This window comes from Formica exsecta, unplaced genomic scaffold, assembly GCF_003651465.1.
Source record: "Formica exsecta isolate Colony F162 unplaced genomic scaffold, ASM365146v1 scaffold739, whole genome shotgun sequence".
Classification (NCBI taxonomy): domain Eukaryota; kingdom Metazoa; phylum Arthropoda; class Insecta; order Hymenoptera; family Formicidae; genus Formica; species Formica exsecta.
In genome coordinates, this window is record NW_021853505.1 from 10,426 (window position 1) to 33,435 (window position 23,010).

The following is a 23,010-nucleotide window of genomic DNA, read 5'->3' on the forward strand; positions in this document are numbered from 1 at the left end:
CATTCACATTTAAGAAACAAAGTTTATTTTTGTTTTGATCGCGCGGAGAAGTTTTGTGGAAATCAATTTATTTATTTTATCTGTCAGCAATAACAGATGATAGATCAGTACGTAAATATAGTTACGAGCCTGAGGACGCGAATTCTACGCAATATTATTGGCAAACTTTGATCACTTATAACTCAAAAACTATTGTAGCCTCGATATTTCTGTTTTAAGATTTTTTACTCCATTTTGCCTCCAGAATACGCTATTAAAATATTGTACGGAGGTTGTGAGACACTCTGTATATACAATAATCTATAAAATATATATTATATAGTTTTTTACAGAAGAAAAAAAATGAAAATCAAAATTATGATACACGGAGTATCGATATTAACAGAGCAACAAATCATCAAGTCTAGCAGGCACCCATCTTACGTATTTTGTATTTATTCACTCTATTATCTAGTATTCTAGTATTATTATTGATCGTCATATAATATTTAATTGCAAGTACAATTTTAACTATAATTTAATCATATATCCGCATATATATATACGCAAATATAAAATTCTCAAAAAGTGGGTGCTTATTAGCCTTGTTGCATTACTGCTTTCTGTCACGAGAGGCCAGAAAGCATTTTCAGGCTGTATCTCGGTCGTAAAACGATACGCTAGAGGAACAAGGATAGCACGCGATTGTCGCTTTTTGTCTAACATTATCTCCCAATAATCGCATCCGTGTGCTCAATGTATCGGTGTTTGTATCTTCACGGACGCTACACACATACGCGATGAAAGAGAGACAAAGACGGCGCAATCATCTCTCTTTGTCTAGCGATCAGTGTACTACCAGCATCGACAATATCGAAAAGTGGATGTAGCACGGACATGAACCAAGACCGACAGTATCGAAAAGTGGACGTAGCATGGACATGAACCAATTGGTTGTTTTATCATGCCACCGAAAGTGGACGTGGCCATGTAGTTCCAAGCGTCTGTAAAATGGACGTAGAGGCGCTGCTGTACGGGACCGAAAGCTATCGTACGAAAAACGCTGGGATGGCCGCTCTCAGGCTTCTCTCTGAAACGCGTAAGCGAATATGCTAGAAGAATAAAGCTAAGCGATATGCAGTACGTAGTAAGCGAGCGATTAGAAAGAGAGATACAGAGAGAAACAGAGTAAGCGTATGATCGAGAGAAAGAAGATATTAGAAATTGCGATGATGTTAGTGCGTACATATATATTACTCTCTCACGCATGAATTGAAGTTTGGTAATTTATCAATTAATTATTGTATATAAAGCAGCAAAAATATATTGTGATATTGTCTCATTTCAATATATGGAACACAATGCAAAAGATTGCGTTTTCTATTATGCATGTTTGAAATAATTATGTTGGTAATGGCGGAACTAAAAATGTCGGTATTATCGACACAATTATCGATAATACCGACAGTTTTGGTTCTGCCGTTACCAATACTAATATTTATGCATGATTTATGCGTATTATAAAAAGCAACTTCGCATTGTATTCAATATGTTGAAATTAGACAACATCGTATATTTCTACTGCTCTATCGCTTCGCATGCGTATCTAAGTGTACTAAGCGTATAGATAATAGTATAATATAGAAGTGTCTGCCTTTATCACATATTTGAACACAATTTCACATTGTTCATACGGGCTATGTGTCTTCCCATATATCTTCCAAGAGGAATGACATTTGGTTGTGTATATGTATATATATATATATATATGTATATGTATATGTATAAGTATAATATGTACATAGACGTATACAGTTCGTGAGAACGCAACCAATATATGTTTTTCGTCTCTCCGATTATAATTTGTAATCGAGATTGAGACATCTTTGTACAAGTATCACAATACATTTTTTGGATAATTTGTTATCTCACTAAAAAAAACCTCACAAAGGTTAAAAATATATACTTGGTGTCGCGACGCTACCGCGTCACTTGATCACTGTGGAAAATGCAGCAGTTTATTGCCTTCTATAATTTTAAATAAGTGTTCTCTCATTCTCTCATGCTTTTTACATCCTTGGCATATTTTTGTTCACAAGGGTTGCCTCCTAAGGCTATAGTCGTGGCGAAAGCCGCAGCGTAAATCCCACAACATATACCATCAAGTTGTATTTGAACCTTTTCAAAAATAATGTTATCTTGATTTATCGTAGGATAACGTAGATGTATATAATTTTTCTCTTTAGCTACCAACTTACTATAGCATTTGATTTTTCCAGAATTCATTGTCTGTACTAATATGCAATATTTTTATGCTTTTTGGCGTCCAAACAGCAAAAATGCAATATTCTCGCTTTGTTATGTTCAATTGACCTTGAACTTGGTAAAAATATCGGTGATTTCGATTTATTTTATGTGGATTTTTTTTATCAAAGATGCCTTTCAAAGAAGGCAATGTCTCTATGGCTTCTTCTGCTGTCAAATGTTCAGCCGACAGAGGACGTTTGATTTCCACAAGACCATTTTCCTCAATAAGTCCGTCAGGAGAAGCACCCAAGAATGGATTTTCATTATCAATGAATAATCCGCAAAGTTTTATTGCTTTATTTAATTTCATGGCTAATTCTTTCCTCGCTACATCTTCATTATCGCGACCATATTTCATGGCTGCGGTATCAATAGACGGAGGATATAAAATGTTTTTTACTGTCAATGCGCAGGACGTTGTCGGTCTCATGCGACATACGGTTCCAAAATTGGATGCCGTCAACATTTCACGTCTCAATGATAACCATAATTCGGACTCATTTTGGTTTCTAGTCTTAAATTCTATTTCTTGCCAATTTACTCCATTTTCGAACAACTTTTCTAAATGATTTTGTCGCAGTTGCTCGAATATATCAGATGGAAGATCCAGTTTTTGCGATTGCGGACCGTAATAACGATCCGTTCCTGATTCTCGTTTGAATTTTTTTTGCCTTCCCTGCGCTTCTCGAGATTCTCTGGTTTTTGCAACTTTTATTTGGTGTCGCTTTTCCAGATTCTCGACAATAGGCGGAACAGTCTTACACATGCTTTGATGTAATTGTGTAAGTACTTGTTGCGTATTGTATTGCACAACTGCTCCTGCAATTCTAGCATTGTAAGAGCCTTTTTCCCAAAATTAATACGCTTTCCACCTATTTGTTTGCAGATTATCGAATTGAATAATTCTGCAGGATTATTTGTTAAATTTAACAATAAACTGTCGGAGTAAGCACTAAGATACATGACAGTACTTTCTGTTTTTGGATAGAGACCATGTAATTTTAGAAATGGTACATAATTTTTCTTCGTTTCATTACAATTCTCTTTGCTTATATGACCGCGAGCTTCACATCGCTTATGTTCGCCAAAAATATGACTAAGAATGTTCAATATATCTTTTTGCAATTCCATAGCCTGATAATGTTGAGGTTGCTTTTCATTTCTTCGTCGAGCGGCTACCTCTATAACCTCTCTTCGTATTTGTAAAATGTTGTTTTTTACAACATTTCGCACCTCTACAAAGTAGAAATGCTCTTGGGTCTTTACCAGCTTCAATAATTGTCGCTTGCAAAGAAAGATAAATGTATTTTGTTATATATTGTCACAAAAATAAGATATGTCATTTATTTTATCATTTTATATAATATTTAAAAAATTTAATCTCTGAAAAATAAGTGCAGTCTTTTCTTTACCTAATTGGTACTAAAAATGAACTATTTTATATATACAATACAATAGATAACGTTTTAACAACATAAATGCTTCTTAAATAATAATCAGAGCGCACATGCAAACCGCATCTGATGTGAAATATTTCTCAACCAGTTCACGGAAAGATCGCCTCTGAATAATATTTTTCTAATAACCAGCTCACGTATAAATCGCCTCTGGATAATATTTTTCTAATAACCAGCTCACGTATAAATCGCCTCTGGATAATATTTTTCTAATAACCAGCTCACGTATAAATCGCCTCTGGATAATATTTTTCTAATAACCAGCTCACGTATAAATCGCCTCTGGATAATATTTTTCTAATAACCAGCTCACGTATAAATCGCCTCTGGATAATATTTTTCTAATAACCAGCTCACGTATAAATCGCCTCTGGATAATATTTTTCTAATAACCAGCTCACGTATAAATCGCCTCTGGATAATATTTTTCTAATAACCAGCTCACGTATAAATCGCCTCTGGATAATATTTTTCTAATAACCAGCTCACGTATAAATCGCCTCTGGATAATATTTTTCTAATAACCAGCTCACGTATAAATCGCCTCTGGATAATATTTTTCTAATAACCAGCTCACGTATAAATCGCCTCTGGATAATATTTTTCTAATAACCAGCTCACGTATAAATCGCCTCTGGATAATATTTTTCTAATAACCAGCTCACGTATAAATCGCCTCTGGATAATATTTTTCTAATAACCAGCTCACGTATAAATCGCCTCTGGATAATATTTTTCTAATAACCAGCTCACGTATAAATCGCCTCTGGATAATATTTTTCTAATAACCAGCTCACGTATAAATCGCCTCTGGATAATATTTTTCTAATAACCAGCTCACGTATAAATCGCCTCTGGATAATATTTTTCTAATAACCAGCTCACGTATAAATCGCCTCTGGATAATATTTTTCTAATAACCAGCTCACGTATAAATCGCCTCTGGATAATATTTTTCTAATAACCAGCTCACGTATAAATCGCCTCTGGATAATATTTTTCTAATAACCAGCTCACGTATAAATCGCCTCTGGATAATATTTTTCTAATAACCAGCTCACGTATAAATCGCCTCTGGATAATATTTTTCTAATAACCAGCTCACGTATAAATCGCCTCTGGATAATATTTTTCTAATAACCAGCTCACGTATAAATCGCCTCTGGATAATATTTTTCTAATAACCAGCTCACGTATAAATCGCCTCTGGATAATATTTTTCTAATAACCAGCTCACGTATAAATCGCCTCTGGATAATATTTTTCTAATAACCAGCTCACGTATAAATCGCCTCTGGATAATATTTTTCTAATAACCAGCTCACGTATAAATCGCCTCTGGATAATATTTTTCTAATAACCAGCTCACGTATAAATCGCCTCTGGATAATATTTTTCTAATAACCAGCTCACGTATAAATCGCCTCTGGATAATATTTTTCTAATAACCAGCTCACGTATAAATCGCCTCTGGATAATATTTTTCTAATAACCAGCTCACGTATAAATCGCCTCTGGATAATATTTTTCTAATAACCAGCTCACGTATAAATCGCCTCTGGATAATATTTTTCTAATAACCAGCTCACGTATAAATCGCCTCTGGATAATATTTTTCTAATAACCAGCTCACGTATAAATCGCCTCTGGATAATATTTTTCTAATAACCAGCTCACGTATAAATCGCCTCTGGATAATATTTTTCTAATAACCAGCTCACGTATAAATCGCCTCTGGATAATATTTTTCTAATAACCGCTTTCCACATCACTCATGAGGTACTATTGTCGATGCGTTTTTTTTTAAGTGGTTTCCCCAGTAGGCCTATTCCACTAAAAAATAATGAAAATAATGAAATATGTGACTTGGCAGGAAAGCAATATTTTATATCGTAAAATATTATATAAAAACGAAAGAAGAAGCAGAAAAAAAAACAAAAAAACCAATTTGTATCAAAATTTTAATTTGATATTCTAGGTCGTTTGCACGATTCTACTAGGGATGATATATCCACAGAGATTTTAGAAGAACTAACTCGCATCAGCGAGGATAATGATGTATCGCTCAAAGAAGAACGTTTTTCTGTTTTAATAAATTTCATTTTCGAGAAAGAGCATTCACATAAATATGTGGACCCAAACATAGAGAAAATTCGAAGACCGAAATTTGTAAGACGTGGATAACACGATACATCTAAAATTTTGAAGAATTCGACCCCCTTTTCTAATCGTGCCTTCAAAGAAAGATCACATTGCAAATCGCAAAGTTCTGCCTGAAATTCTGGGCTTTGTTCCTCGATTTGCACAGTGAGAGGATTCTCAAAAAGTATTAAATCTTTTCGTAGCGTTTCGAAATCTCTGAAACGTGAATCAAATTGATTAATTAGAGAATCAATTATATTAATTTGTTTTTTAAAATTACAATTTGTGCCATGTTCTTCAAAGAGAATTTGGCAAAAGGGAAAAAAGTGAAGAATATTATTTTCTAATTGATTTTTAAATAATTGCAGCTTTCTGCGAAAAGAATCGACATGACTAACTAATTGTGAAATGATTTGATCGGTCTTTTGCAGCTTTAAATTCAAAGTATTTAAATGGTTTGTCATGTCAGTTATTAGAGCAAGCTCGCAAAGCGAGTCTAAATCTTCGAAAAAAGATTTAAATTCGTCATATTTTGTAGAAACGTTGTCTTGCAAGAAAAGGAAGATCTCTTTTCTTATTGCAAAGAACTTTTCCAAACATTTTCCTGCACTGAGCCACCGAACTTCACAATACAGAGGCACATCTGTATAAATTGCGTTATGCTCCTCGAGAAAGAATAGAAACTTTCGATGAGAAAGAAATTTGTGACCGCCTTTAATTATATTAATAATTTTCGTGACGGTTTGCATTGCGGTGCATAGTTTCACAATTTTCCCACATAACGCTTCTTGATGAATAATACAATGAATAACAGGGATCTTCAAATCTCGCTGCTTTAATTGACCGAAGAATCCATTTGTCGAACCTATCATTGCCCTTGCGCCATCAGTTACGATAGCTGAACATTTTGAAAAATCTATGTTAAATTTATGAAGAGTTTGGTTAACAGCTTCGAAGATATCAATTTTCCACATCACCCATGAGGTACTATTGTCGATGCGTTTTTTTTAAAGTGGTTTCCCCAGTAGGCCTATTCCACTAAAAAATAATGAAGATAATGAAATATGTGACTTGGCAGGAAAGCAATATTTTATATCGTAAGATATTATATAAAAACGAAAGAAGAAGCAGATAAAACATCTAAAAAACCAATTTGTATCAAAATTTTAATTTGATATTCTAGGTCGTTTGCACGATTCTACTAGGGATGATATATCCACAGAGATTTTAGAAGAACTAACTCGCATCAGCGAGGATAATGATGTATCGCTCAAAGAAGAACGTTTTTCTGTTTTAATAAATTTCATTTTCGAGAAAGAGCATTCACATAAATATGTGGACCCAAACATAGAGAAAATTCGAAGACCGAAATTTGTAAGACGTGGATAACACGATACATCTAAAATTTTGAAGAATTCGACCCCCTTTTCTAATCGTGCCTTCAAAGAAAGATCACATTGCAAATCGCAAAGTTCTGCCTGAAATTCTGAACTTTGTTCCTCGATTTGCACAGTGAGAGGATTCTCAAAAAATATTAAATATTTTCGTAGCGTTTCGAAATCTCTGAAATGTGAATCAAATTGAATAATTAGAGAATCAATTATATTAATTTGTTTTTTAAAATTACAATTTGTGCCATGTTCCTCAAGAATTTGGCAAGAGGGAAAAAAGTGAAGAATATTATTTTCTAATTGATTTTTAAATAATTGCAGCTTTCTGCGAAAAAAATCGACATGACTAACAAATTGTGAAATGATTTGATCGGTCTTTTGCAGCTTTAAATTCAAAGTATTTAAATTGTTTGTCATGTCAGTTATTAGAGCAAGCTCGCAAAGCGAGTCTAAATCTTCGAAAACAAATTTAAATTCGTCATATTTTGTAGAAACGTTGTCTTGCAAGAAAAGGAAGATCTCTTTTCTTATTGCAAAGAACTTTTCCAAACATTTTCCTGCACTGAGCCACCGAACTTGACAATACAGAGGCACATCTGTATAAGTTGCGTTATGCCCTTCGAGAAAGAGTAGAAACTTTCGATGAGAAAGAAATTTGTGACCGCCTTTAATTATATTAATAATTTTCGTGACGGTTTGCATTGCGGTGCATAGTTTCACAATTTTCCCACATAACGCTTCTTGATGAATAATACAATGAATAACAGGGATCTTCAAATCTCGCTGCTTTAATTGACCGAAGAATCCATTTGTCGAACCTATCATTGCCCTTGCGCCATCAGTTACGATAGCTGAACATTTTGAAAAATCTATGTTAAATTTATGAAGAGTTTGGTTAACAGCTTCGAAGATATCAATACCCCTTGTTGTATTATGTAATGGGACAAAATCTAAGAGCTCCTCGACATATGAAAAATCGTTTTGCACGATTCGAGCAAAAATACTCAATTGACTCACGTGCCGATTATCGGTGCTCTCATCGAGACATAATGAGAAAAAAGAGCAAGATTCTAATAAAAATTTTAATTTTTTTTCTAAAGAAGAAGCAATATCATTTATTCGAGATTTTATTGTCTTGTCACTTAAAGGAATGCTAACAGCTTCTTCAAGAGTCAACGAATTTCCAAATGACTCTACTGCTGCGATGAGGCATTCCTTTACAAATTTTCCTTCACGAAACGGCTTGGAATTTTTCGCGATGAGATTTGAAATCGCATATGACGCTGTAAGAGCTTTTACCAAAGATGTAGGATTATCGATACGAGAACTACAACTCTCTTGATAAACTAATTTTAATCTTTCAATTATATTAAATTTTTCCTCGCCCACATATTTCGAAAACTCATTTAAATGTTTATTTTTATAATGTCTGTGAAGAACAAATTTTTTCACAAGAGAGGGTTGATAACCACACAAAAGACAGGTGATTTTATTATAAATAGATGCGAAAAACATTTCTTCCCATACCTTATCAAAAGCTTGATTGTATCTTTGCTCTCTATCCATTCTTCAGGTAATCCAATAACAGCAAGCCGTAGGATTATCACACGATGCACTATCACTATTACGTAAAATAGCACTTTTTATTTTAATAATATGGATCTTTAAAACTGTGCAATCTCACACGAGACTTTAAACGCGCACGTTTCACTGATAAAATACCATTGAGAAACAACAGAGGAGATAAAACAAACGATCGTTGCAACATTATTTTCATTATTTTTTAGTGGAATAGGCCTACTAGGGAAACCACTTTAAAAAAAACGCATCGACAATAGTACCTCATGAGTGAGGTGGAAAGCTATTATCAAAATTATAATTATTATATATATTGTGACGTTGCCGTCTCGCGCGCGTCCGCCGTGTCCCTCTCCGATCGAAAAAGCGCGGGCTGAAGGGCCGCGCCAGTCGAATCATTGCGAGATGCACGCGCGATTTTGGCGGCTCGGCCGTCGAGCCTCGAACGGTTGTCGGGGCAACGGCAACAATAGGCGGCGCCTCCGATTTCGGCCCGAAATGTGCAACTAAATCCGAGCACTGGTTTACGTTATAATACGTATAATACGTTATAACACGTTATAACAATCAGCGGTTTCTATCGCGCTACTATCTCTTGTTTCGCGCACAGCACTGCGCGAGACGAGTATCTGTCGCGCGCGCAGTAGATGTTATCATTATATGCCCGGTTCATACATGCGATACATGTGTATCTCATACTGCATAAAGCAACTAGCACGTCTGTAACTAAAGTCTCTTTAAATAAATAAATAAAATTGACCACGTTAATATTGACCACGTTGATATTGACCACGTTAATATTGACCACGTTGATATTGACCACGTTAATATTGACCACGTTGATATTGACCACGTTAATATTGACCACGTTGATATTGACCACGTTAATATTGACCACGTTGATATTGACCACGTTAATATTGACCACGTTGATATTGACCACGTTAATATTGACCACGTTGATATTGACCACGTTAATATTGACCACGTTGATATTGACCACGTTAATATTGACCACGTTGATATTGACCACGTTAATATTGACCACGTTGATATTGACCACGTTAATATTGACCACGTTGATATTGACCACGTTAATATTGACCACGTTGATATTGACCACGTTAATATTGACCACGTTGATATTGACCACGTCCGATTGACCACGGTCTCGATTGACCACGTTGATATTGACCACGGTCCCGATTGAAAAATCATGTAACACACACACACACGGGGAGGTGCAATGGGGGCCTTCGGCCCCCCTTCCGCACCCCCTCCGCCAGTCGGACCCAATGGACCTCGCTTTACAACTTGCAAAGTACATGTCCTAGTAACGACATGTATTGATCCGTGGTCAGTCGGGACCGTGGTCAATCGAGACCGTGGTCAATCGGGACCGTGGTCAATCGGGACCGTGGTCAATCGGGACTGTGGTCAATATCAACGTGGTCAAAAGGGACGCTTCCAATTATTTCTACCATAAAACATTATGATATAATGCAAAAAAAAATAATATATGGTATGGTTTGAACCTGGGTTTATAAATTCTAATGCAAGTGCCATATCCACTACACCACAGATACTCATGTATAAATATTTTATACAAACTATACTAAAAACGTCACTAAATTTTAGATCGAAACTATTTTCAGTCACGGTTGACCATCTGTATTCTAATAAACGTATTATACTCTGGGTAACTTTGTTATCAGGCCAAATTTTTCCGAAATCAACGGAAAGCAGCGCCAAGTTTTTTTAATTAAAATTTTTTTATATTTTCTTATTTCTATTGAACTTATTTTGAAACTCAGGTATCTCTTAATAAAAATATAATGCGTTTTAATTTTATGCAGACAATTTGTGTATAACATTTCTATAAATACAAATTTGATTTTATGACAAATACTATTTCAAATTACAAATTCTCACAAACTGAATTGCTTCTAAGTACTTGGCTAGTTAACTATTGATTTCATATTTAATTTTTATTTCTTATTATTTAGGAAAAATATTTTATAATTTCTGGAGAGTAGATTTTGCAAGTAGTTTGCTTTTTCGATACTTCTGACGTAAATGTGACGTGCAGGTCTTGTTATTTCACGTAGTTGCGTTGTAAAATATTTCGGATTAGCTTCACCGTCGAACCATTCGATGCCGTGATAATTTCGCGTGAGCCTATTGTTTTCATGTCTTACTTTTCTTGGTAAATCACCAAATGAATGCGGCGGCATCATAATCCAATGTCCGACGAATGGAGCATCAAGCGCGATAACAGCAACTTCCTTAGGGATAAACTTCTCATTGGCATCACGGAAACCTTGTATGTCGATGACTATATCCATATTGTGAAGACTGGAGCGCACTCGATAGGTTTAAACTGTTCGCGAAGTGTCGACGTTCGTGTCTCGAATGAAACTGAATCCTTTTTTGTTACATTACACATTTTTTGATATTTTATGCTCTTGGCATTTTGATCGAATGTGGAGGGGTGAAAAATGAGAAAAATTTTCCGAGTATTACGTTGTAACGGTCAAATACCTGAACGCGATAAATATCTAGCCGGCAAAATCGACGATGACTTGACGAGACGAATCGATTTCTATTACATTATCGAATTCGGCGTAAATAATACAATTAACGGTCTCTGTGAGAGCTTTCTCGAATCGCACTTCTAATCGTAAACTACCATGTCTCACGAGATTCCAATATCCCGCGTAATTAGCAGATGGGTCGGATGTGAGATCAAAAGCGAATAGCGTATAACCTTTGGAATAATCGTCTCTACTTATAGAATTTCCTTCATTCAAAAAATGGATGCCCGTTCCCGCGAAGAGAGTTTGATAAGCTTCGACGTAAAGCGGTTTCTCCGGCAAGAAAACCGGTTGTAACGGTGTACTAGGAATTTGCATACCGTCGACGTATAGTGTTTGAGATTGGGCGTCTCCAACGGGAGCGCTCGAAAATTGGCGCGTTAGCGGCCATCTCGCGCGGCGCACGGCCCGCCGCAGATCAAATCACGCGCAAACAGCGGCGCTCAGCAAATCGCGCCAGGCCCGTGGCATTGTTCGTGCCGTTCAAAGCGGGCCACGCAGCGATCACCCGAGAGAGCCGAAATTAATAACATATGCGAATAACAAGTTCTAATTTTCCGAATCATCGCAAACAACAACCGGCGCGATCTTTGGAGACAAACACGCAGAATGTTCTAGAATCAGCAAAAGAACTGTTGTATATAAGCTCTCGGGAAACCGCCGGGCGCACTCGATCGAGATTTATCCGAGACAGTGTGTGAATATCGTTAAACTCTCGCGCAAGAAAAGTCGCTCGCTTTTCCAATTCGTACTCTCGCTTACGAAACGCGAAGTTTCAGAGTCGAACAAAAGAGATTCTCGTCGCTCGCGATTAATCTCTCGCAGTTAAAACGCGCCGTTCATTCCGTCGGTCGCGGAATCGCGCCGTTTTACCGTCGCTCGCGGTATTCACGATACATCCGCCGCTCGCGGAGAGTATCTTTGCGCGTCCGGTACAAACGCGATCTCGCAGGGCTCCTCTCGCCCACGTCCACTTCTTTCTCGCACATTTGCTGGCCCTTCGAGCCGGATCTTGCTATCCGGTGCCTGTGCGTGGAGTGAGTGCAGTGCCTGCAGTGAATCCGTCTGTGCTCTTCCGGACGCTGTTCATCTGAAAGACAGACATGAATAAGGACAAGGAACCAACGGTCCGTTCACAGTCGGACTTATACGGACGCATTTCCCGCGCATACGAGAACTTGCGGAAGTCGGGAACCGCCAACATAACGATCGGGCTGGCGGAAGCGCGACTCCAAGCCCTCGAGGCCAACTGGGCGAAGTTCGAGTTCCAGCACGACAAGCTGCTCGAACACTGGGAAGCCCTGTCGGAAAGCACATACGTGAAAACGGACATACCAACGCTAGCTGAGGAGGCGTACCTGACGCAGAAGGACATGTTCTTGGACACGCTTCGACGCCTCAGAGCCGCGGAAAGGACCGAGCCTTCAGCCTTCGGACCTGCGCCGTCTCATCCGGCGCGAACGACCCTGCCGAGGATACAACTCCCGCAGTTTTCGGGGCTCTACGAGGACTGGCCGTCATTCCGCGACCTCTTCCACTCGCTCATCGGGAAGGACACCTCCGCTGCCCCGGTGGAGAAGCTGCACTACCTCAAGGCGTGCCTAAAAGGAGAGGCAGAGCTGTTAATCCGCAGCCTTCCGACGACCGACGAGAACTTTGAGCGCGCATGGAAATCGTTAACGGACTATTACGAGAACAAGCGCCTGCTCGTGCGGTCCTACATCGCGAGGTTCACTGCAATACAGCGGATGAAGGGTGAGTCGAGTGCGGACTTGCGCAAGGTCTATCATGGCGTGCTGAACACCGTCGGCTCACTCGAGAGCATCAGGAGACCGATTATTCTCGGGGAAGACCTCTTCGTTCACCTCGTCGTAGAGTTCTTAGACTCCCAGTCGCGCCGCAAATGGGAGAGTGCGATCGGCGACACGACGGAGCCGCCGACGTACGTCTCGCTGATGCAATTCCTCGACTGACGGCTTCACACGCTCGAGTCGTTGCCGCCGAGGCCACGAATCAGATCACGCGTAGACAGCGGCGCTCAGCAAATCGCGCCAGGCTCGTGGCATTGCTCGTGCCGTTCAAAGCGGGCCACGCAGCGGTCACCCGAGAGAGCCGAAATTACAAACAAATGCGAATAACAAGTTCTAATTTTCCGAACCAATTTGCTGGTCCTTCGAGCCGGATCCCTTGCTATCCGGTGCCTGTGCGTGGAGCGAGTGCAGTGCTTGCAGTGAATCCGTCTGTGCTCTTCCGGACGTCACGCATCTGAAAGACAAAAATGAATAAGGACAAGGAACCAACGGTCCGTTCGCAATCGGACTTATACGGACGCATTTCCCGCGCATACGAGAATTTGCGGAAGTCGGAAACCGCCAACATAACGATCGGGCTGGCGGAAGCGCGACTCCAAACCCTCGAGGCCAACTGGGCGAAGTTCGAGTTCCAGCACAACAAGCTGCTCGAACACTGGGAAGCCCTGTCGGACAGCACGTACGTGAGAACCGACATGCCAACGTTGGCAGAGGAGGCTTACCTGACGCAGAAGGGCATGTTCTTGGACACGCTACGACGCCTCAGAGCCGCGGAGAGGACCGAGATTCCAGCAGTCGGACCGGCTCCGTCACAGCCGTCGCAAACAACCCTGCCGAGAATCCAGCTCCTGCAGTTTTCCGGACTCTACGAGGATTGGCCTTCGTTCCGCGACCTCTTCCACTCGCTCATCGGGAAGGACACCTCCGCTGCCCCGGTAGAGAAGCTGCACTACCTCAAGGCGTGCCTAAAAGGAGAGGCAGAGCTGTTAATCCGCAGCCTTCCGACGACCGACGAGAACTTCGAGCGCGCGTGGAAATCGTTAACGGACTATTACGAAAACAAGCGCCTGCTCGTGCGGTCCTACTTGGCGAGGTTCACGGCAATCCAGCGGCTGAGGGGTGAGTCAAGTGCGGACCTACGCAAACTTTATCACGGAGTGCTCAGTACCGTCGGCTCACTCGAGAGCATCGGACGACCGATCGCGCGCGGGGAAGATCTGTTCGTGCACCTCGTCGTAGATCTCCTAGACTCCCGGTCGCGCCGCGAATGGGAGACCACGATCAGCGACATGACGGAACCGTCGTCGTACGCAAAGGTGATCCAGTTTTTAAACCGACGGCTGCACACGCTCGAGTCGTTGCCGCCGAGTAAAACGGAGTCGAGTCCCGCGAAGCCGGTCGCAAGCTCCGGGCGTCCGCCGCGCGTTCTTCACGCCCGGAAGCCGGAGAGCAAGCGCGAGCGGTGTACCATGTACCACGAAGAGCATTATATCATGTTCTGTGACGCGTTCAGGGCAAAGACGGCGTCGGAGAGAAGAAAGCACATCGAAGCCAACCAGCTGTGCTTCAACTGCCTCGGGAGGCACAAGGCAAGCGAGTGCCCCGGTGGAGAAGCTGCACTACCTCAAGGCGTGCCTAAAAGGAGAGGCAGAGCTGTTAATCCGCAGCCTTCCGACGACCGACGAGAACTTTGAGCGCGCATGGAAATCGTTAACGGACTATTACGAGAACAAGCGCCTGCTCGTGCGCTCCTACTTAGCGAGGTTCACGGCAATCCAGCGGCTGAGGGGTGAGTCAAGTGCGGACCTACGCAAACTTTATCACCAACGCCTCCGAGGTCGCCAGATCGTCACTCTCAGCGAACCGAAGCGCGAGAGCCGCACCGGCGATGCTTCTCGCGACCGCGCGCGTTCGGGTGGCCGACAAATTCGGAGTCCTGCACGCCGTGCGCGCCTTGGTAGATCAGGGCTCCGAAATTTCGCTCGTGGCCGAATCGCTCGCGCAGCGTCTGCAGCTGGTCCGCGCACCTACCTCCATCGCCATCGTCGGCGTTGGCGGACGATCAACGGGCGCTCGGGGCCAGGTTGAGCTCGCGCTCTCGCCGCTGCGGGACGGCCCGCCCTTGCGAGTCTCGGCCTTCATCCTGGACCGACTGACGACGACCAGCGGCGGCCTCCGTGCAGACCGGCACTCCTGGCGGCACCTCGACAACCTGGAGCTGGCCGACCTGGACTTCTTCGCCGCCGACCCTGTGGAACTTCTCCTCGGCGCTGACGTCTGCGCGGACATCCTCCAGCCAGGTGCCGTGCGCGCCTTGGTAGATCAGGGCTCCGAAATTTCGCTCGTGGCCGAATCGCTCGCGCAGCGTCTGCAGCTGGTCCGCGCACCTACCTCCATCGCCATCGTCGGCGTTGGCGGACGATCAACGGGCGCTCGGGGCCAGGTTGAGCTCGCGCTCTCGCCGCTGCGTGACGGCCCGCCCTTGCGGATCTTGGCCTTCATCCTGGACCGACTGACAACGACCAGCGGCGGCCTCCGTGCAGATCGGCACTCCTGGCGGCACCTCGACAACCTGGAGCTGGCCGACCCGGACTTCTTCGCCGCCGACCCTGTGGAGCTTTTCCTCGGCGCTGATGTCTGCGCGGACATCCTCCAGCCAGGTCTCCGCCGCGGAGGACGCCAGCAACCTGTGGCACAAAGGACTACGTTGGGATGGATTCTATCGGGCGCCGTCGGCGTCGCGACCGCTGCGCGGACCGCCCGCACCTACCACTGCAGAGGAGACGACGACCTCCACTCCCTGTTGCAGCACTTCTGGAAGCAGGAGGAAGTAGACGCCACCGCAGCGCCACTCACCGCCGCCGAGAAGGAAGCCGAGGAACACTTCGCCCAGACGCATTCGCGAGACGCAAGCGGCCTCTTCGTGGTCCGTCTTCCGCTCACTCCGCCGCTGCCAGACCTTACGGGAACGAAGTTCGCTGCCGCCCGCCTGCTCGAGCAAATGGAGCGGAGATTCACCCGTGACGAACAGCTGCGACGCCTGTACTCTGCCTTCATGCAGGAGTACGAGGACCTGGGGCATATGTCCCCCGCTCGGCCGGGCACAGTAATGCCCTCCGAGTGCTTCTTGCCGCATCACGGCGTGATGCGCAAGGCAAGCTCCTCAGCCAAGATCCGGGTCGTCTTCAACGGCTCGTCGACCGTGGCGTCCGGCGCGTGCCTCAACCAGCACCTCAAGGTGGGGCCGAACCTCCTGCCTGCCTTGGACGACGTGCTGCTGCGATGGCGCGTGCACCGATTCGTACTGGCGAGCGACATCAAGAAGATGTATCGCCAGATTCTCGTCGCTCCTGAAGACCGCCACCTGCAAAAGATTCTCTGGCGTCACGGCGACAAGACGACTCCGAAGGAATACGAGCTGAACACGGTCACTTACGGCCTGGCATGCGCCCCGTTCTTGGCCATCCGCTCCCTTCGGCAGCTCGCCAGCGACGAGGATGCCTTCTTTCCCCATGGATCAGCGGTTCTGCGCCGAGACGTCTACGTGGACGACATCCTCACGGGCGCACCCACCATCGAGGAAGCCATGGACCTCCAGCGGCAGCTAACGGAGCTGTGCACGGCGGGCGGGTTCCCGTTGAGGAAGTGGTCGGCGAACGACCCCCGCCTGCTGGATCACATCCCGGCGGAGCACCGGACTCACAAGGGGAGGGCCAAGTCTGCAGACCGGCAAAGTAAAGGAATTCTACAACGCCGAAGTGCGAAAGTTCGCGGAGAAACGCAGTGAATCATTACTCGACGTACTCGGTGATGAAAGCGTCGATCGTCGAGCAATTCAATCGCACGCTCAAGAACTCCATGTGGAAGTACTTCACGCTGAGCGGAACGTACAAGTGGATCGACGAGTTACCTCGGCTCGTCGAGGAGTACAACACGCAAAAACATCGCACTATAGGTATGAGACTTATCGACTTAACTCCAGCGATCGCCGATAAACTTTTAAATACGGTGTACAGCAACGTAAAGATCGCGGCTCCGGCGAGATTCGAAGTAGCCGATCCGGTACGCGTCAGCAAGTTCAAGACGATCTTCGAGAAAGATTTCACGCCCAACTGGACCACCGAGATCTTTCGAATAACCAAGATACAACGGACCAATCCCGTGACGTATCTGCTGAAGGATTCGCGCGGCGAACCGATCGCCGGAGGATCCTACGAGCACGAGTTGCTGCGCGTCCGCGATCCCGACGTAGAGAATGGTATCTCGTAGAGAAGGTGCTGCGCCGAAGGGACGACGAGGTTTACGTGAAATGGCTGGGAATGGACGAGTCGCACAACTCTTGGATAAATAAGGCAGCTGTATTATGATAAAAATGTAAAATTTTACTAAATAAACCGTTATTTATAAAATAAACTATGTAATTATTTTAAAATATATTTCAATAAATAAGAATAAATTAATAAAGATTTTTACAAATATATCATACGAAGAAGACAAATACAATCGAAAACCGACGTGATTATTTACGCGCATATATTTTACCCGGAAAAATTTTTTTATGTACTTGACGTCGCTTGATTACAATAAAATTACATCGATATTTTAAGCAAGCGATAGAAGCGATCGCAAAAGCGCGCGTTTCGCGTACGCGCAAAATGCGCGTTCTTTGCGCTTCGCGACAATTTGTAGAATGTCCACCAATGTTTCGAATCCCAAAGTTTCCAAGTCGAATAATACAAGCCAGCGATAGAAAGCTTGTATTTTTCGACTTGAAACTTGGAGACAAGTATTTCGAATATTGCCGCCATGGACCGCGATACTATTCGGACTTTCGATAACTTGGTTAAAAACAGGTGTTTTGGTCCTTTTCGAACCATCTTCAGCGCGATTGTAAAGTATATGGAATATATTATATCGGAAATGCGATAGTAATAATACGCGGAATATATAAAACATATTATGTTATTATTTATAAAATAACCTATGTTATTATTTATAAAATAAACTGTGTTATATTTATACTAACAATAAACTACCGTCGAAGTTTGAATGTTTTAAGAAGCGTCTCCGAGAGCGCGATAGATAAAATGGCGAATGCGCGTCTCGCAAAATTACAAACTACTTACGAAAAAATGCGCGATTTTGCGAGTTCGATTCCCGCCTTTGTTTATAAATATTTTTACAATTTTTGCGAGACCCGCGTTTGTTATTCTCTTCTATTGCGCTCTCGGAGTATTTTATTAAAATAAACTATATTAAACACAAATAATATTTATTACATTCCGCAATATACAACGTTTTTTTCGCTCCTTATAGCGGTATTCTATAATGCCCCCACGATATCCGTAGTTCCGGGTATCACGGATTGCTTATCGTCGTGCTGACTAATGGCCCTCGCACACTGGACGCGATGAGCGATGAGGGATGGGCGATATCCAGAGAGCTCTGGTTTTCCGAAAAAATAAAGCTCTCATTGGATATCGCCCATCGTTCATCGCTCATCGCGTTCAGTGTGCGAAGGCCATAAGCGCGACCTTCGACTCCGACACCGTGTACACCTCGTGTAATTTGGACCTTACGCAGAACTGCTCGCGCGTCATCTCGATCTCTCGTCGAAGACATCGTGTGTAATCGTCGAACGTTATCGTTCTCGCGACGACGCCGCTCTTGACGCCCTTGATCCTCTTCGTGTCGCCTCTACCGACTCGCAGTGCGTACATCTTTGCTCTGAGCCCGACGAATTCCGTCATGATCGCGCCAGTATTATCGTCCTTCATCGCACCCGGCATTTTCTTGTTAGCGAGAGGCATGGCGTACGCGTTGTCCGCTGCGTAATCGCTCGTGTCGAATCTATCGATATCGCGCTTCATATCCTCGTACATATCCTCGCACTCGACGCGATAGATGAGACTATCCGTGTCGGTGTACATTATCTTGCACTTGCCTCGATACAACGGTAACATATATTCGTAGTGAAATTCGTATAAACGAATCTTGGACACGTCGAGGATGCACATACTCACGTAGACCGGTTTGTCGAACTTAATCTCGAGTTTGCCCAATTCCACGGCTACGAGATCCTCCGCGAAGACGCTTTTGCTGTGAAAGTTCGGCTTCGCGATCATCGCCTCCGCGCCGTATCGCCCGTCCAATCGGGTCGCGAGACGAACGTCCGAGTGATTGCGCATGTTCTCCATGGTCTTGCCGAATATGGCGTTATTCATCAATTTGTATAGATTTTTCTCGAACTTGTTTCTCGCATTAATTCGCAGTCGCGTGTTCAGTTCAATGTATCCGCGCAACCACGGAGATTGCGCGAATCGCAGTATTCTGTGTATCTTCGTAACGCGTAATCCGTATCGAATGCATTGCTGCAGGTTACGATAATACGTCACGTAACGGCCATTATCGTACAGTGTGGCGAAGAGTTTCTCCTGCCGTTTTCCGGGCGGCTTATTGCGCATCGGGCAAAACGGCAAATCCGCGTGGGAGTCGTGAAGACCGGACGGATACGCAAGGTCGACTTCTAGGATGTAACCGATAGGCGAGTTCGACGTTATGGACATTAAATTGATGCTCGTAACATCGTCGACCCATTGAAAATCCTTGTAAGGCCACGATTGACACATCGCCCATCCGTACAAATTATTTATATCAAAGTATATATGATAAGACGACGGTTCCGAGGAATCGTACGACTGTACGTACTTGTTATTAGTGCGCGCGTATCTATTGGAACATTGACTTAGCCCGCCGCAGTAGTGTAGTAAGGCCGGTTCTAAGCCATGGTCCTGTGAGGGGGGATGAGGGGCGAGGGTAAACCGGCGCAAGGGGTATGACGTCACGCGGGAGAACCGCGGCGAAACCGATGGGCGAGGGGTCCGCGGAGAAGGTGGAAGGGGACCGCGTCCTAACCGGTAGACGAGGGGTCCGCGGAGAGGGGAGAGGGGGATCGCGTCCTAACCGATAGGCGAGGGACCCGCTAACCTAACCTAATCAGTAGGCGAGGGATCCGCGGAGAGGGGGGAGGGGGACCGCACAAAATCGGTTAGCGAGGGACCCGCGGGAAAGAGGGGGATCGCGGCGAAACCGATAGGCGAGGCACCCGCGAGGCCCGCGAGGCGCGAAGGTATGTATATAGTATCGAGGAAAAGAACATTGTCCCGATACGTCTGAGTGAGCTAAAAAGAGACAACACGTCAACATGTTGTACATTAAAGACAACAACGTTGGACATTTTGCGTGAATCAAGGATCAATCCCGCCTCGTAAGCTCGCAATTGAGCAAAAAAGAACACAAGAAATATATCTGCGATCGGTACGTATATATTTAATAAAATACATTGCAGAAATAATTGAACAAAAAATAAAAAATAATTTCTTTTACAGATGTTTGCACTACTTTAGCTCGAACGACAAGTTACAGTCACATACGGTGGACTGTCGAGAGATGAACGAGTGCGCTAGCGCGAAGCATGCACGTGGATGATACGGCGTTCGCAAGGCGGTGTGAGAGAGATAGCGCGAGGTATGCACGCGTGTAGGAGAAGGATAGCGCGAGCAAGGAAGGGAAGCGAAAGAAATACATAATCATTTTTTCATTTTGACATTTATATATGTTAAAATACATCACCTCGTCTCAAGGATTCAGACAATAGTTCATCCACAGCATACGCTAATAGTTCACAATCTATGACAGATGTTTTATCATAGACGTCGCGCAAGATTTTAATAGCATCATCTTTTTCGGCACCAAACATATTATCTTGCAAATTAACGACAAGTCGATCGAGACTCTCATTTACGGCTTTTATATTCTCACACAGTTTCAAATATTCATGATTAACGCAATGTTCGATTTCGAATAAAAAAAATATAGTTGACGGTTTCATGTACAAGCAAGAATCGCGTAACGTAAGTTTCATAATACTCGCATTGCGTATTTTAACAATCTCAATTGATAACTCGTAAATCCATATTGGTGCATGATTAGGCGTTTGTACAAGCTGTTCAATGTCCGCTCGTTTCAGCATTAGCGATTCCCATGTGTCAATAGATAATACGATTTGATTGCCTCGGTTATCGCCGAGATGTAATTCCACGTAAGATGTTACTCCAACGCTGATTCCAATATCCAAGTACTTATAAGCAGTGCGCGTCAAAGCAAATCTGCGTACCAAAATTCATGGTATACAACGAGGTTTACCGCATCTGAAAAATACAATTAAATATGAAATAGCATGGAAAAAACATATATGAAAAAAAAATGTATACAGGGGGTCCCAAAGCACCCTTGACAACGCTTGTGAGCAGGTAGAGCACAGTAAACTGAACAAAAAAGTCCTGTACCATTTTTTTATATAACGCTCAATAAAAAAGTTATTATTGAGTAAATTCTGGCCAATCAGCGCCGACTTTTAGCCGGACGTATGTCGGTAAGCCGTCTGTCTGATAGCGTGCGTCGCCGTAGCGACGGAGCGCTCACGTACACTACCAGGCGTGCGGCTAAAGGTCGGCGCTGATTGGCCAGACTTTACTCAATAATAACTCCATTATTAAGCGTTATAGAAAAAAATGTTACAGGAGTTTTCTGTTCAGTTTGCTGTGCTCTACCTGCTCACAAGCGTTGTCAAGAGTGCTTTGGGACACCCTGTATATACATATATAACGTTATATACTATACGTATTATTTCTCATTGTGATATACATATATCGCTGAATGAATCGCCTTATGAATTTATGTTTAATTCAAAATTACGCATTTTGCGTGTATATATTAAAAATTAACAACTTAGCTTATTAAATATTTTTTAAAAAATCTATAACGCACTGCTCTTTTTCTTTTATGCGTTAATTAAATTGATTACATCGTTCTAAAAGCAATTTTCGTGAATGAATTCGCGAAGAGAGCAAGCTTTTCAACAAAAACATATGTGTCATAAATAATTATTAAATTCCGATTGAAAAAAATCTCAAATTCCAGTGATTCGTAAATCGTTATCTTTTCTGCAAATTAAATATCTCTTGTAGAAAATACACTAGGAGAAAGATGCTATTCGATAAAAGGAGAAAGACTACATTCTCAATAAAACAGAGATTTGTTATGCTTTACTCTCTAAATAAATACATAATATTTATATTTATATTAAATTCTCGTGTATTTCCAAACAATAACATCTTTTTTATATTTTTCTTTTAAATTTTAAGCATTTCTTTAAAAGCGTTATAATAGTGTCTATTTGATATTAACAAATTTTATAATATCAATAAAATTGTATTTTTAATTATTGAATACAGCAATCTTTCTCCAAGTTCTTGTGTGTGTGTGTGTGTGTGTGCGCGCGTGTGAATATAAAACGTATTATTGCAGAAAATGCTAATTATTGTTTAATACAAACAATATATAATAGCGTTAAAAAGTAAAATTTTTCTACGACATGATATGCACGTATATATGTTAGAGCTCTGTAAAAATAATATTTAGTTTAATATTATAGTATTATAAATAAAAAGAGTCCATGTCATTAATATACATAACAGTAATCGTAGAAGATTCGTTTTTTTAAAAACCAGTATTTTTATAAGATAATAATAAATTAAATATTTGTTCACGATTGTCTAAATAACAGCTTAACTTTACAAATCTTTATCATAATCTCCCGATTGTTCCAATTTAATAAAAATTGCATGTATATTAATGATTATTGATATATGAAAAATATATATTATATATTATATGTCAGACACGCATA

At 42.5% G+C, this 23,010-nt stretch overlaps 3 protein-coding genes across 3 annotated transcripts; 1 reads left to right on the forward strand and 2 right to left on the reverse strand.

The window, feature by feature from the left end:
• Positions 1-11,412: 11,412 nt before the first annotated feature.
• LOC115243834 (uncharacterized protein F54H12.2-like) lies at positions 11,413-11,766 on the reverse strand. Its single transcript, XM_029821088.1, has one exon. It carries the CDS (start codon positions 11,764-11,766, stop codon positions 11,413-11,415), a length of 354 nt encoding a protein of 117 aa, XP_029676948.1.
• Positions 11,767-15,147: 3,381 nt separating this feature from the next.
• LOC115243835 lies at positions 15,148-17,046 on the forward strand. The gene has a single exon (XM_029821089.1). The coding sequence runs from the start codon at positions 15,148-15,150 to the stop codon at positions 17,044-17,046; it is 1,899 nt and encodes a 632-aa protein (XP_029676949.1).
• Positions 17,047-18,766: 1,720 nt separating this feature from the next.
• On the reverse strand, positions 18,767-19,888 carry LOC115243836. Its single transcript, XM_029821090.1, has one exon. The coding sequence runs from the start codon at positions 19,886-19,888 to the stop codon at positions 18,767-18,769; it is 1,122 nt and encodes a 373-aa protein (XP_029676950.1).
• Positions 19,889-23,010: the final 3,122 nt, after the last annotated feature.

What these genes read in the sequence shown, in the direction of transcription:
- LOC115243834 (XM_029821088.1), bottom strand. Translation starts at nt 11,766, where the DNA reads ATGCAAATTCCTAGTACACCGTTACAACCGGTTTTCTTGCCGGAGAAA.
- LOC115243835 (XM_029821089.1), top strand. Translation starts at nt 15,148, where the DNA reads ATGCTTCTCGCGACCGCGCGCGTTCGGGTGGCCGACAAATTCGGAGTC.
- LOC115243836 (XM_029821090.1), bottom strand. Translation starts at nt 19,888, where the DNA reads ATGTGTCAATCGTGGCCTTACAAGGATTTTCAATGGGTCGACGATGTT.